General features: G+C 43.2%; 1 protein-coding gene across 6 annotated transcripts in view; it reads right to left on the bottom strand.

The window, feature by feature from the left end:
* ccdc88ab (coiled-coil domain containing 88Ab) overlaps positions 1–12,230 on the bottom strand; it is a 55,104-nt gene extending 42,874 nt beyond the window's left edge. For all 6 annotated transcript variants that reach the window (XM_076285424.1, XM_076285428.1, XM_076285426.1 and 3 more), the window contains exons 1-3: positions 11,489–12,230; positions 11,264–11,364; positions 4,435–4,543 (exon numbers count right to left, since the gene is read on the bottom strand). In XM_076285424.1, the coding sequence (XP_076141539.1) occupies positions 4,435–4,543; positions 11,264–11,364; positions 11,489–11,551 (273 nt within the window). In that variant the 5' untranslated portion in view covers positions 11,552–12,230. The remainder of the gene's footprint in view (positions 1–4,434; positions 4,544–11,263; positions 11,365–11,488) is intronic.
* Between the last annotated feature and the right edge of the window lie 2,130 nt (positions 12,231–14,360).

The raw sequence follows: 14,360 nt of genomic DNA, 5'->3' as shown, positions 1-14,360 counted from the left end.
GAGGGCAAGTTAACCAGTTGTCCCTTGTGGGCAATGAATCACATGGTGGGTCCATCAACTCACAATGAGGGAGTGTGTGGCTGGCCACAGCTCCACCCATGCTGTCCAATACAAGAACACAGGACTGAGCGGAGGAGTAAGGAACATCTTCGACAATGATTAGCCATCCCTGACCCCTAATTATTTTTCCACTGTAGTCCTTATCTCTAGGGCAAGCAGAGTCCTGCCACATGGCACTGGCATGCACAAATCACGTCCTGTTTTGATTAAAGCTACAGCTGGAGGTTGGCTTGAAATGTCATCACAAAGACATGTGCCAAGGAGAAGGTTGAGTCACGCATGGGTTACACTATCACTTTCACCGTTCACCGTTAATCATTCACATTTCCATGCCGTTACATCTCGGTCAGTCAGTGCCAATTTAAAGCTTTTCTTGGCTTCAAACAGTCTTGTTTTCTCATCATTGACACCCTCCAAGATGTTTCTCCTGCCTCATAAAACATTGAGCACTTTAAAATGTTTTAGCTAGAGTATCTCAAGGGCAACATGCTTGAAGCACACACTTGCACACACACAGCCACACAAACACGCAGCTTTATGAAGGACACATTGCACAACCTTGGACGTGCAATGTTCAATTCTACTGAGGGCTTGTGCTGCATGAGCGGGCCATTATTATGGAAATATACAGCGGCCCACTTGAACAACCTCTGTTCAAAGTCATCCTCTGTGTCTTGGTCGTCTCCAGAGCTGTGGTACAGCAAAGAGAGGCAGTGAGTCCCTCTAGAGCACAAACCTCTGTCATGCCCCCGATACAGCCAGAGTTAATTAGTAAGTTTCTCTCAATATGGAGAAACCACTGACTCAGCACAACCTACCCGAGTTTGTAATCCTCTTTCACACGTTTGCCTGGAAATGAGAAGCCTCACCCTCTTTAAGGTTCAGTGCCTCAAAGAAAGTGCTGATGGCACCAGGCTGACCAGACTTTGTTCTAAATGACCCATTATGCGATAGTACATCCAGTCGGTATTACTTTGCATTAAATATGCATTGACAAAAAGAGTCCAGGCGTTTTAGAATGCAATGCATCTCGACGACGCCAAGAAAACATCCTGGAGTTGCGTACGTGGCTCTACACGGCAGTGGGTGTTCTAAACGACACAGCACAAACACAGCATGCTGTCCTTCTGGAACATAAAATCTGATGGGCAGACAGACATGGCCTCAGTTAAAGGCTGATTCAAAAGAGCCAGCATTTCCAGACCAACCAGGCAATCAGTGAGTCGCGTCCCAATCGCTAACTTCAGTCGTGGTCGGGCCTCTAATGTTTTTTATCATCGGCTGCATGAACCTTAGCCAGCAAGCAGATAAAGACTGCAGGCTAAAGTCTGTGCTTCCTGTAATCTGCAGCGCCCAGTCCAAACAACTCATCTGACCCCTTTTGAAGAAATGGGAACGTTAAAGACAGAGTTGAGGCTCTCTCAAGCTGGTGAGACTAGTGACTTTCAATTTAGAATTAAAAAGCCTGACATGGGGGAGTGGGGTAAGTTACAGCCCACAGAGACCTGGGTTCCATTCCGACGACCTGGTTTCTTTTCCGACGACCTGGGTTCCATTCCGATGCGCGGCCATTTCCCATCTCTGTCGCCCACTCGCTTCTCGTCACTCTCAACTGTGTAATGGCAAAAAGATTCCCAAAATACACTTCACTCTCCTTCTCTACCCTTTCCCTATCATTCCGGTAATCCATGGTGGGGCCTCATTTCAGTTGGGTCCTTCGCTTTTAAACAGCACTGCCAGGAAACAATTACCATTTTAAATGAAGCATGACTGCCATGCAAAACAAAATCTGCACAAACAAGAAGAGAAGGGAGAAAATTATTTGAGGATTGGGACTCAATCAAGCTCACCACTGCGGCTAGCATTTAATCCAGCATGGTGAGGAGGATTCCAATAACTGAATTCCGGAGCTTTGGGTGGACACGTGGTCCCTTCAGTGGGATTCTGTGTGGATCTGATGAGACACTGAGAGGATCTAATGCTCAACATTCCCATAGACTAGGCGATTTCCAAGCATTCATGTTTGAGATCTACTTGCTTTTGGCCAGTGTCGACTGAACCAAGGGAGGAGCTCCATAAGAGCTTGAGAGAGACCAGCTTCAGTAAACATTGAATAAACATTGAACAAACATTGAACAAACATTGAACAAACATTGAACAAACATTGAACAAACTTTCATCAATCATCTTGGATGTAATGCTCCATGAGACATGGGATCTGAAAGACTAACAGCATTGAGGTAAGGTCCTTGGCGATCTTGGTCTCGGATCAACATGCGATCCCTGCTTGGCTACATCATGCGATCCCTACTGGGATACACACTCTGGAGATGTTGCCATGGGAGCTGGTTGGAGATGTTGCCATGGGAGCTGGTTGACACACACACATTTTGCTGATATTTATTCAGGGTACCTACCAAAACACCTCCAGAGCCTCAGTTATCTTTCCCAACAGCAATGCCCATTACAATGAAATCCCAAACAACCTAAAGGTGTAGTTCCAGCAATTCTGAGAACATTCTTATTCGCTCACACACTCGCTTGCTCACACACACTCTCTTACATACACATACACACACATAATTTCCCCATCATTCCCTCTCATTCACCTGTTTGTTATTAATTTCCCCATTACCTCAGCAGCACATGTATATACAGTATGCAAACACAAAGACATACACACAATCTGTGGCTGTTTGACAGATGTGCTAAGCTGATAATGACATCACAAAAACTACTGGCTTACTTTTAGTATGCAGTTTTGACTAGAATCCTATTCTTACCCTTCCCCATGGAAGAGGAGTCTACAGTGACAAGCATAAACTGTTTATATTATCAAATTCGAAAAACAACAGCGGTTAAAAAGGCGCAGCTGCGAAAAGAAACTAGTCCTTAACCCGAGTGTTTCCCACACATTGACTTATTTGTGGCGGCCCACCACAATATCAACATTGACCACCACACAATGATTTTCCAAGTTGTAGTAAATTATGCTTACATCTGGTTAATCATAACCACGCTATGCTAATTTGTTAAAAACTGTTGAATTCAAGTTAATTCTGCAAACCTACCCCCACAAATAGAATTCAGGTCTGTGGGAAACACTGCTAACCCGAATAACATACGTCCGCTTGACGGGTGGCTAAGAGCAGTTTTTCAGTAGAATTGTGCAAATAGGGATACAAGCACCAAATTTGACACAGTTGGGCATACTAGACTAGTACCAGTTTGTCCGATTAGCCACTGGAAAATCCAAGATGGCGGCCGTGTGTGTGTGTGTGTGTGTGTGTGTGTGTGTGTGTGTGTGTGTGTGTGTGTGTGTGTGTGTGTGTGTGTGGGGGCTATACGTCTGTGATTCCACACATCTGTACGTGATTGAAAGAAAAACAAACTGGAGTCAGCATGACAGAAATGCCGCCGAACAGGAAGTGAGATCATCTCAACAACACATGTATCAAAATCAAACTTGGTACGTGTACTGGTGGATTCATTGCACATACAGCGCACATACAACTGCATTCAGCAAATTTGCTTTTTTGCTCTTTGGATGTTGCCTTAATGCATGTAGCCTAACTTGTATGCCCAATTTTCAAAAATGAGATATTGTTGGAATCCTTGGATCCTCCGCTGTCTGTTACCATTAGTGAAATTGAGCCAGTACACATTTGTATGAGAAAAAACATTAAGTCGGGTCCATTTTTGGTGGCCATCTTGGATTTTTGAGTGGCCAATCGGGCAGTTTTTTTTTAAGTATGCCCTAGAGAACAACTCTGCCAAATTTGGTGCTTGTATCACTATTTGCACGATTTTTGTATTATCTGCCTAGCTAACTCCGTTCCCTTAAAGACCATTTTTAATGAGAGAAGGTCACCAGTTGGAGTACAAATTTACTCCCTCCTTACATCCAATATGCAGAGGAGGAGAGTGGAGAAACCACATCTGTGGGACCAGGGCATTACCAAACACATTTCTGACGTGCTTGTTCTATTAGACCCCATCTCTTGCCATCTGGATGGAAGTTCTGTTCCCACATCACACCGGCCACAGATATTTGCAAATGAGCCTTCAGCCTTCTCCAGTCTGTATATGTTTTCAGAGTACAACTCTTATTAAAAGTTTTCACTGCCTCTTCAGATGCATATAAGTTTTATTTTGAACTTGTGAAAAGAGCTGTTAAAACTCCACACACCGCCAGAGTATACAACCTCAAATCATAGTAACACTCGATGGTGTTTTAAGCCCCTGGAAGATGACCTTGGGGGCTTAAAACACCATTGTGCCACAGTAACTGAGTACTGATGTACATTTTCACCCAATAAAAAAAAAAAATCTGCAGATGTAATGGTCCATAATTTTTCCACATAGCCAATTTACCTGGTAGTAGGTCTTAATCTGACGAATCAAGATGGAGAGATTTTGGATCCGCAGAGTGGAGTCATTGTTCACTTTCTTGTTGGTCCTCTGAACAGTGGCTTTAGGGTTTCTGAGGAGGAAAACACAGTCAGTCAATCAGACAATGCTGCATTGAGTCCATCCTATTCACCAAACACAAGAATGAGTAGTACAGCTGCAGCATAATTCAGTTACACTGACAGAAAACCTCAGACAGCCATTAACAGCACCGGGATTATGAGGAAGTGGATGACCTTTCACAGTACCGTGACAACCATAGGGTCAATAACACAGACACGAAAAAGGTTCGCTCCAATCTTGAACTACGACTTAAAAGGGCTCACAAGTGGGTGACAACATCCTACATGTGTGCTCCAAAAGCAAATACAAGTGATAGATTGAGATTGGATATCCAAGATTCATGTCTGTTATGGGAATTAGACATATTGTAGAGGATGTGCATCCATGAGTTTTTAAATATATGGGATCGTGAGAACATCTGAGGGAATGTTCTAGAAGGACTGGAGGAAACATTGAGCCAGAAATCCCTCTGGGCCAAAGACATGAATGAGTGTTAGAAGCATCAACCCACAGAAACTGATTTCCTTTCCGAAGGAGAAACACGTATCACCGCCATATGGAATTCTTTTCAATCATTAGTTCAAAAGGCAGTTCAATCTTAGTTCTAAAAGCAGACCTTATTGAACAGTGTGATTTTATTGGCATAACAAAGTTAAGAAGAAAGGGAGCAGTCAAGAGGGAAGAGGCTGACGCACATATGCTCCTAGATGTCGCACGTCCCATCTGGAAAGCTAGCGATTCCTGGACTGACTAGGCTAATTCTGCTCATGTGAGGGCAGTACAAGGCAACTGAACTCTGTCAGTAACTGGTTAATTGCCCATGTGTTTAAACGGTCCTTGGCGTGGCCTCACTTTACTGCCCTACTTGAAGGAAATTAAAACCTAGCCAGACTTAAAAATAGATGAATAGCTCATACAATAAAGACCAAACCCAAAAAAAAAAAAAAAACACAGACTAGATCATTTTATTATGCCAGGGACTGGGCAGACTAGACTAAACGTGAACTGAACCCTTGCTCTGCACTGTGTAGGACCTCAGAGGTGGCGAGCGAAGCTGGCACCCCAGGGACCTCGCAGCTCTGCCATCAGCTCAGAGATGTGCTTTGATGATCCTCAGAGATGGCTATGCTCTATGAGCAGGCAGAGATTAGCACATCTAGTGCTCCGCTGCCCTTCTTGGCAGGACAGATGGCTTGTGTTTAGTTAGCCTAGCGTCTGACCTCATTTCTCACTACTAGCGGCAGGCGTACCAGCGGCACAGTGTTGCATTAGGGCAGTAGGGTGGATGGGCATCTCTTGTCTACAGACTAAAAACGGAACTGGACTTTTGTTAAGAACGAGTTAAAAGCAGAATAGCCACACAAAACCAAATGTACTTTCCATTTGAGGCATCGGGGGGATCGTTTGAGAGTAATTAGATGACTTGACTATGTGTGCGCATGCCTATGTGAGGGCATGGGCATTTGCGTGCATCTGTGATCTTTTTTCCCGGGCTTTTTAGCATGGAGAAGGTGTGTGTGTGTGAGGGGGGGGGTCTGTACCCATGTGTGCATCAGGATGATTTCCAGTGAACCTTGCCACAATTACTCCCTGCAGCGTTAACGCTGTCCCACATACCTCCACAGCTCAGGGGACTCAACAGAGGATGAAATGGTTATCAGTTTCCCCCTGGCCACCACCACCAACCCCCACACCCCACCCAACAAAGCTTTTACATAAACACTCAGCCACAAAGATGCCAACAGAGAGACTTTCACAGGATTTCTGTTAAATGCCCTATATTAATATAATAATACAGTGGATTTGGCACTAAAGCAGTCTGACCTCAAAAAAAGAAACTAGGAAATAAAAATAGAGCAGTCATCTCCAGACAGTTCGGCTCCCAGAGCCGTGACAGTGACAGTGGATCTTTCAGTGATGATGATGAACCTCATCTACATTGAGGACAATGTGTCTGACTACACCCACACCCACACACACATCGCTATGAACACAGTACCCTCTCAGACATGCAGACACACACATGGGTATTTTAACAGTAGTGTGAAAGCACCAACCACGTGACCTCCCGCATGCCCAGTCAAGGACCTTTTGAAGGGGCACGGTGGGGGGTAGGCTTAACCCCTTAATTAAATACCGTAGAGGGAACTGTAATCCTGTCAGCTAAAAGCGCTTGTTTAAAAAAAAAAGGGGGGGGGGGGGGGGGTCAGACACGAATGAGGGGGCTAATTTACATTACATCTAAATAGCCGACCGGAAACGTATCTGCCATGCCACAACACGAGCGCTGCCTGGCTCACCGTCCACAGTACTGTGGTTTGCCCATCTCACCGTCCACAGTACTGTGGTTTGCCCATCTCACCAAGCAACCCCCCGTCTATCTTTTACATCACATCTCCACCATCCAGGCCATGTGGTTCTGAATGAGTCTCCTTTGTGTATTTATAAAGGGGAAGAAAACCACACACACACACACACAGTACCGCACCGATATAACCGCCTTTGCAAATCCGAAGCCAATGCAAAGTCAATAGCCGATGCGGAGCACAACAAAGCCGCAGGAGCTTCGGCACTGGGGAGTAACCTACTTCTGACAGCCCGCATCAGACTCAGCAGAGACTGGGAGGGGGTGGTGGTCGCCGAGCACGAGCCAGCCATTGACTGAGCCCTGCTACACAAACAAGGCACAAGCAGGAGCAGGATTACAAGCAGGGGCAGCGGTAGGAGCAGGGGCAGGAGCAGGGGCAGGAATGAACCAGGGCACACCCGTGGTTTTCCACTCAAAACTAGCCTAATAGGGAGGAGAATTGAATGGGAAAAAAAATAGAAAAAATTTGAGACACCAATTCCTCAAAGCTTAGAGAGCATAAAATCTACAATTCATGTCCAGGACAGACCAACTCAGCATGACTCACTCACCCACAAAAATCATTCACTAACCCTTAAGGCTAAAACATTAGGCCAAGTCGGGGCATTTGCTGTTTTCTATTTGACCTGTATGTGCATCACATCACTTATCAGCTGGGTTAGTGAGTGTACTTCCATGGGCCCCTATGTCTATTCGTCTTCCTTCCAAAAACACTAGTGAGTACTCCCGTAGGGCTCACAGCGTGGCCATGTTCAAATAATGCCCTTCCAAGGTCACAACAGCTGCTTCCTGTGAATCTGACTCAAGAGCATTTTTAGAGCACCGCTCAACATCCTCTTAGCATCTACAGTCAGAAACTTGTAGCTTTGTGTACAGATTTCCGAGGGCTAGGACAGGATAGGATAATCTAGGATCACTACAATAATTTCAAGTTATTTTAGTCAAAGTTGTAGTAAAAAGAACAAAATTTTGGCTGGGTATGGCATTATTCTCACAAGGGTTCAGTAGGGGTGTAGCCATGCACCATCATATCACAATTTTTTTTTTAAATGCACCATGCCATTTTACGGTTCAGAAAACTTCAAATGTCTATTACGAAATAAGTCATTCCTCTAGGCCTAAAGTACACAAGTTCTTGTGAAAACATTTAACTGAGCTTTGTGGCTTGTCAACTTAAGGTGTTCAGATGTTTTAGAAGACTGAATGTGAAGACATAGCTTTCACATTCGGATTTATCCTTATTTTCCTTTTATTTTCAGGAAGAGATTTTGGTAAACTACATATTTAAGAGATTGATCTTTTATTGTATCATTTTGCCCTATGACAGAATAAATAAAGCTTGGGATATTAATTTGATTTGCGTCTTACTTTGTTGCATTGGCTGTATCCTGACCGTATCAAACAATGAGCCCTGAATCATATACAGAACCGAATTGTGAGTTGACTGTATCGTCACATACACCCTTAGGTTAGAACTTGATGAAGAGCTAGCGGTCGTAACTCATTGTCTGTGTTTGGTTGCCGATGCTCTGAAAATATAAACTTGTAAAAAGTAGTTGAAAACAGAGTGCCTTGGTTTTTTATCCTGGTTGTAGCCAGCCAATGCCAGGATTTGGTCTCAGGGCTCAGCCCTAGGGCTCAGTCTCAAGACAGGGCATGTAGGTACTAGTAGGGGTGGTGGGCGGGAGGAGATACTTTCTCTTTGCCTGTTTGAATGCAGCTACCCACAACACAAGCTTTTGATCTCTCAGGATAAGAACAGCATTGGGGAATTCAGCAAAATAACATACAAAGGCATCCAGCAGCAGGAATCTTAGCTATGCTTCACCTACCTAACCAGGAGAGAACAATGGAGGAGACTGCTCTGCTGTGAAAACACATGCAGCGTGAGAGGAAGAGATGTAAAGAAAGATGTGTGTGTCTGCGCCGCTATCCTATTAGCTCCCTCTTTTTGAGTGCTAAAAAGAGTCATGGGGAGTGAATTTGGGTAGCTGGGGAACAGAGTCCAATCGGGATTAACTTAATTAAAGTGTTGTCACTCAACAGATATCTTATCGGGCTCTAAGCTGCCCCACTGCTGTGCTAAATGATCGCATCGTCTGCATGCACGTGTGTGGAGAGCTGCTGAGGACGAGAGCTTTTGTTTCAATCAAAGGGGTGTTGCTGACCACAGCGAGCCAAAAATTAAGCCATGTCGGTCAGTCGGTCTTCTCCAACGCCAGCTGTGCGACGATGGCAAACCAGTTGGGACAGTCTGGTATCAGGTGGTGCCGTTTCCTCACTAGACCATAACAGGAGAGGACAGCATTGCATGATTCATCAGATCTCCAGAAGAGTGGTCATCGAGGGGCAGCGTGCTCTGCTGGGGTGGGCAGAAGCCCACAAAGAGGCATGGCACGCGGCCGGCCATCTGTGTCCCCAACTATAAACCGTTAGATAATCCACAAGGGCTTCCCCAGGAATATAAAGTGCTGTGGCCTCGGGCTGGACACAGCTAGGCACAATATGGCCCCAAAAGTTAGTTAACACAAACACCACCTACATCTGAAATGATTGACTACCTGGCTAATTAAAAGCAAGCATGCAAAATGGTGTTTATTTTGCAGTAGCCTACATTATAGGGGATTATGCAATCCACAAAAGTGTTTGACATATGCTGTGCATTAACATAATCTGATGTGATACTGAGTGGCATGTCACAAACATGCCTCATTCAGCCTCAAGCTCACAGTGAGTCCATTCAAAGACACCGGGGACTTGACACTGACTTGTGTACCAAGCAAACCTTGCCTAAATGTTCAAATGGACAGCATAATCAATTCCTGCAAACACTCCCCCTGATAATTCACCAGAAAAATAAATAAGGATAGGTTTACAGAGCTAGGCCTAGTATGACTGCTTCCTCAAAAGAATCACAGATAATACTCCTAGAATGTGTAGAATGTCTAGAGAATGCAATTGTCTTAAGAACTTAAGGCCACTTCCTTGAGAAAAACGTTATCATTAACGTGACAATAAACATGGGACACCTCTGGGAGTCCATATGTTCCTGCTTATTTGATATAAGTACAACTGATGTAGGAATTTCAAGCTTTTAATTTTGTTAGCAAAGGCTCATTGAACACGTTGCGCCATTAGGACAATTTACGTCAAACAGAAGTGCAAAAGCACAGAATTCTTCTTCAATCTTCTCAAGAGTTTCATTCTCAACAAGCCACAGCTTCATAAATCAATTGATCACGTTTGAAAAGCGGTACACATGACTCTCCTGTCCAGTGACAAGAAGAGACTATAAAAAACCAAAGATATGAAAAGGTCGCCCGTTAACGTGCTTATCAATCAGTGACTGTGACACAAAGAGCTTATTTATCACGTCATCTAACAATGTCTGCTCTGTGCAGACACTACACTGAGCCAGAGTGTCACAACAGCTGGCCAACACTATGGATGGACATCCACTTGTTCTTTGCAGTCAATCTGATCTTTGTGATATAAGGCTGAATGAATGGCCAACCTAAAAGTCTATCAGAGGAGGATTTCCAAAAGGCAGCTGATTCTCCCAGTCTCCAACACTATGGAGAGGGGTTTGAGCGCAATAACATAATGAGGTAATAAGCAATGATGTACTCTCATGTGCAATAGGCTACACTATTTCAGACCATGCAAAGTTGCAAAGAGACCAATTTAGGTGTTCTGATATTTGTCATGAGATGTGATGGATATTGAATCAGCCTTTGTAAATACATCTGATTCAATCCAGCAGCGCTTAGGCCATTACATTTGCCTGGCTATGATCATCCAATTTCAGGTTGCAAAGACAGGGCCATGTCCTGTAGGCATGATGTAGCCTACAACATCAAGATGATATCAGTGTTCTCCAGATTTAATGACCTCATTGGCATTTGGGTCCACAAAACAATATTATGGTAAAGAATTGAAATGATATTCACAGGTATATTCTGAGTGAGTCCAATAATGGTCTGTCAGGCCATAGAGAAGCCCAGGCACTAGGCTACTAACAGCTGGCACTGTATACAAACTTACATGCTAGTATTGTCTGAACAGACGGAGCAGCCGAGGCAAAACACTGCATGATAGCCAAGCATGGGTGCTACACATTCAAAAGGAGCGGCAGGGAGCCTTCCAGTAAGCTGCAGATGACACTTCAACTTCGAAACGCTTGATATGATAACCAGTCAACTGGAAGCTCGGCTTCTGCCGATTTAGACGATGCCGTCTAGGTTGGAATGGCTGCGTCAAGCCACGGATCATTGACAGATTCCTTTTGTAATGGCTACCGTTAAGATATAAAGCCCCAAAACCAATTCATATATGTCTAGATCATATGTTAGGCCTACTTACATCTCCAGCATGATCTCGTTCAGATATACACCGTCCACTAATTCAACATATTCCGACAGTTTACTACCATCCTTGGTAGATAATTGTCCGACTGTCTTCACCTAGAATTTGAAGGAAAAAAACCGTGGTATTAGTGGTTCTCGATACAAAAATAAACAACGTAATAAAATGTGCTTGTAGAAGCCTACAATAAACAGGCATTTCTAACTAGACTTCAAGTCTTACCCAGGCGACCAAAGGAGTAAGCATGAATTCCTCCAGCAATGGAGCAAAGACCTTGTTATCCATTTTGTAGTCGTGTCTCAATGACAGATTATTAAAATACAAACTAATCTAGCTTTTATTAGCTAGATGAGGTTATTGAAATGGTCTTCTTCCCAGTCTTGACGTGACCTCAATTTAGAGGCTACTCATGTGGTTGATTCAATTAAACAGACACTCATTTTGCAGATAGACAGTCCACGTTATCCAGGTTTTTTGTCAGACAGTAACGTTAAAAGAAACCCTGGGAATGATCCTTGGTCCAGCAAGGCTTTTTAAATAGTAGCCTGGTATCCTTGCCTGACACAGACAAGGAATCCCTTGCATTTCTACAAAAGAAAAAAAAAAGAAAAATTATTCCATAGATGATTCCGCGATTTTTGCAGCTCTCTCCACCGCCTTTTACAACATTTAGCCTCGACACCGCTCTGTTTTAAAGGATATGAGAAGGCTTAGAGTGAAAATTGAAGAAAAAGCCCAATTTACATCCTGATGTCAGTTCTTCAAGAGACAATTCAAAATTCCTCCACTAGCGCCCTGTAAAAATCTTTAAAAGCGGGAGGTTCCAATCCAGTTAGACCATGCATTCAAATGACTCACGTCTTCAGTGGCACACTTAAAAAAAGAATTGGTCACCTCGAAAAAAGGAATACCTAGAGGAGGCAAATTTGCCTACCTACCCACTCCACTATTTTTCAGCAGAGGATAGCCCGGCGGAATAGTAACGGCATACAAGTAGATCTGCCGGAGAAGCACTCAGAAAAGCTGTGCGTGAGCTTAGCACCGCCTCCTCCTCCCGCTGCGCCGCCTTCAAGGCATTTGATGCACCCGCGTGTCTACCTCCGCCAGACGAAACGCGTGTACAGTTTGAGACGGAGAAAGAAATAGAGCCAGATGTTACAGGATAGCATACACCCGGTATGAGTTGTTGATAACCCACATTTCAGTGTCATGATTTTTATGCTGATAACAGTGTCATAGCATCCACTTTCTCGCCAATCACACCAGTGCGTCACGACTAAAACCGCATAATGACAGCAGTTGCATTTGGGGGGAAACTAAGTGGTTATTAGTGTTACCCAGATATAGTTCAACTAGCATCATAATAATCAGATGTCTATGAATAATCCAAATAATCATTTGGATATCATCATAAAGCAAGTGGAGCATCAAGCCCTTTTTATTGCGTTCTACAGATTATCATCAGATAAAACCGGTAGGATAGCCTATATTTGCTGTTCAGTGGATATGTGGGGCTACTGTACATTAAATGAAGAATGAAGCCCATTAGTGAGTGAGGATGTGCTCATAGTCTCCATTGTCTGCACCAAGCATCATATTGGAGGTGAAACAGAGACACCTGGTGGATGTGTATTTTTTTGAGGTGAAACAGAGACTACTGGTGGATGTGTATTTTTCCTTGTGAACGCATAGGCTACCTGACAAGAGCAAAGAGTGCTTGCAAGGATGACCCAGAACAGAACCTTACCCTATATACATACTGCACAGCAATAATGTACTACATTACACTCAACGCCAACATCTATAAGCTGGGCTTGAGGCTGCACACTGCAAGTGCACAATTGTTTTTTTTTTTTTTTATTAACTTTGTTTGGGTGGGAAAGACACAATGATTGGGTAGGTATAGCCTACCCTGGCCCCTACTTAGAGCAGGCCCTGGACCAATAAGATATTGTTCAGGAATTCATGCAGTCATCTATAAAAAAACATAAAAACACAAGCAAAACATTTTTCTACATTTCTCAATAATGTGTATGCTAATATAAAAGGTCATATAAGCCAGGATATGTTAATATTAATATTTGTCAATATCGTGTTTCAATCTTTATCATTATGAGATTCCATATTTCAATTATAACATTTTCTTACTCACATACAGTACATCCCTGCTGCGGCAAAATAAACCCATACACTCCACTCTGTTTGTTGTTCACTTGTTAATCACCAGTTTTAACAGGGACTCCTGACATCCCAAAGCTTTACTCATTGTCACACACTAATTATTGTCAGGCATTTGAAGAACCACATTGAACAACCAATTCTCAGTCATCTGATAAATCCATGTGGGTTTATTGCCACATTTATCTGCCAAATGCCTGCTTTTGCAATTTCTTCTTATTCTTGCATAAGAAGAATTATCCTTGTAATGTTGAACAGTTTCTCAGGTGTATTCTTATACAGGATCAAATTCCCCTTTACTACATTCCCTCTGGCACCATGTTAGCCTGGTTTTATGGTAAATGGTAAATACTATTAAAGTCCCCTAACCTAACACCCTAACACATCTGTATGATGTTCACGTGACTACTGACACAGGAGATAGAATAGGCCTATACTCAGTGGTTTTGTGGCCTCTGTTAACATAAGGTAGCCTAAGTGTATGGATGCTGTTGGTATAAGCAACAGAACTCAGAAATACATCTCAGAAACATTTCAGGGCTGATTGATAATGGATCTTTCTTGTGTTTGAAAAAACTCAAAATATCACATAATGAACAGACAGCTTGAACATTCAAAGCATTGTGAATACTGAACAGTAGCTGAATATAGGCTAACATCAAAACCATATCAACGTCATCAATTAATTTCATATCTTGTCCTTACGTTACAAAATGAATATTTAGCTACAAATTATACATAACAGTATTGTGCGATCAGATGTGCATTGTGTGCAGTATTGATTTGTTTCCACCAGAGAAATGGCAGACTATTAGTTACATCATTACAAATTATCGTTGTGCTCACTAAAAATGATTTCTTTCTTCATTACTCACGTTTTAGAAATGATTTTACTGCAAAACACTGATGTTGCTGT

The sequence above is a fragment of the Alosa pseudoharengus genome, unplaced genomic scaffold (assembly GCF_046254945.1).
Source record: "Alosa pseudoharengus isolate Yale_2024_CS ecotype anadromous, Long Island Sound unplaced genomic scaffold, YU_APseudo_1.1 YU_APseudo_1.1_scf_15, whole genome shotgun sequence".
NCBI lineage: Eukaryota > Metazoa > Chordata > Actinopteri > Clupeiformes > Clupeidae > Alosa > Alosa pseudoharengus.
This window is presented reverse-complemented; position numbering and strand designations above follow the sequence as displayed.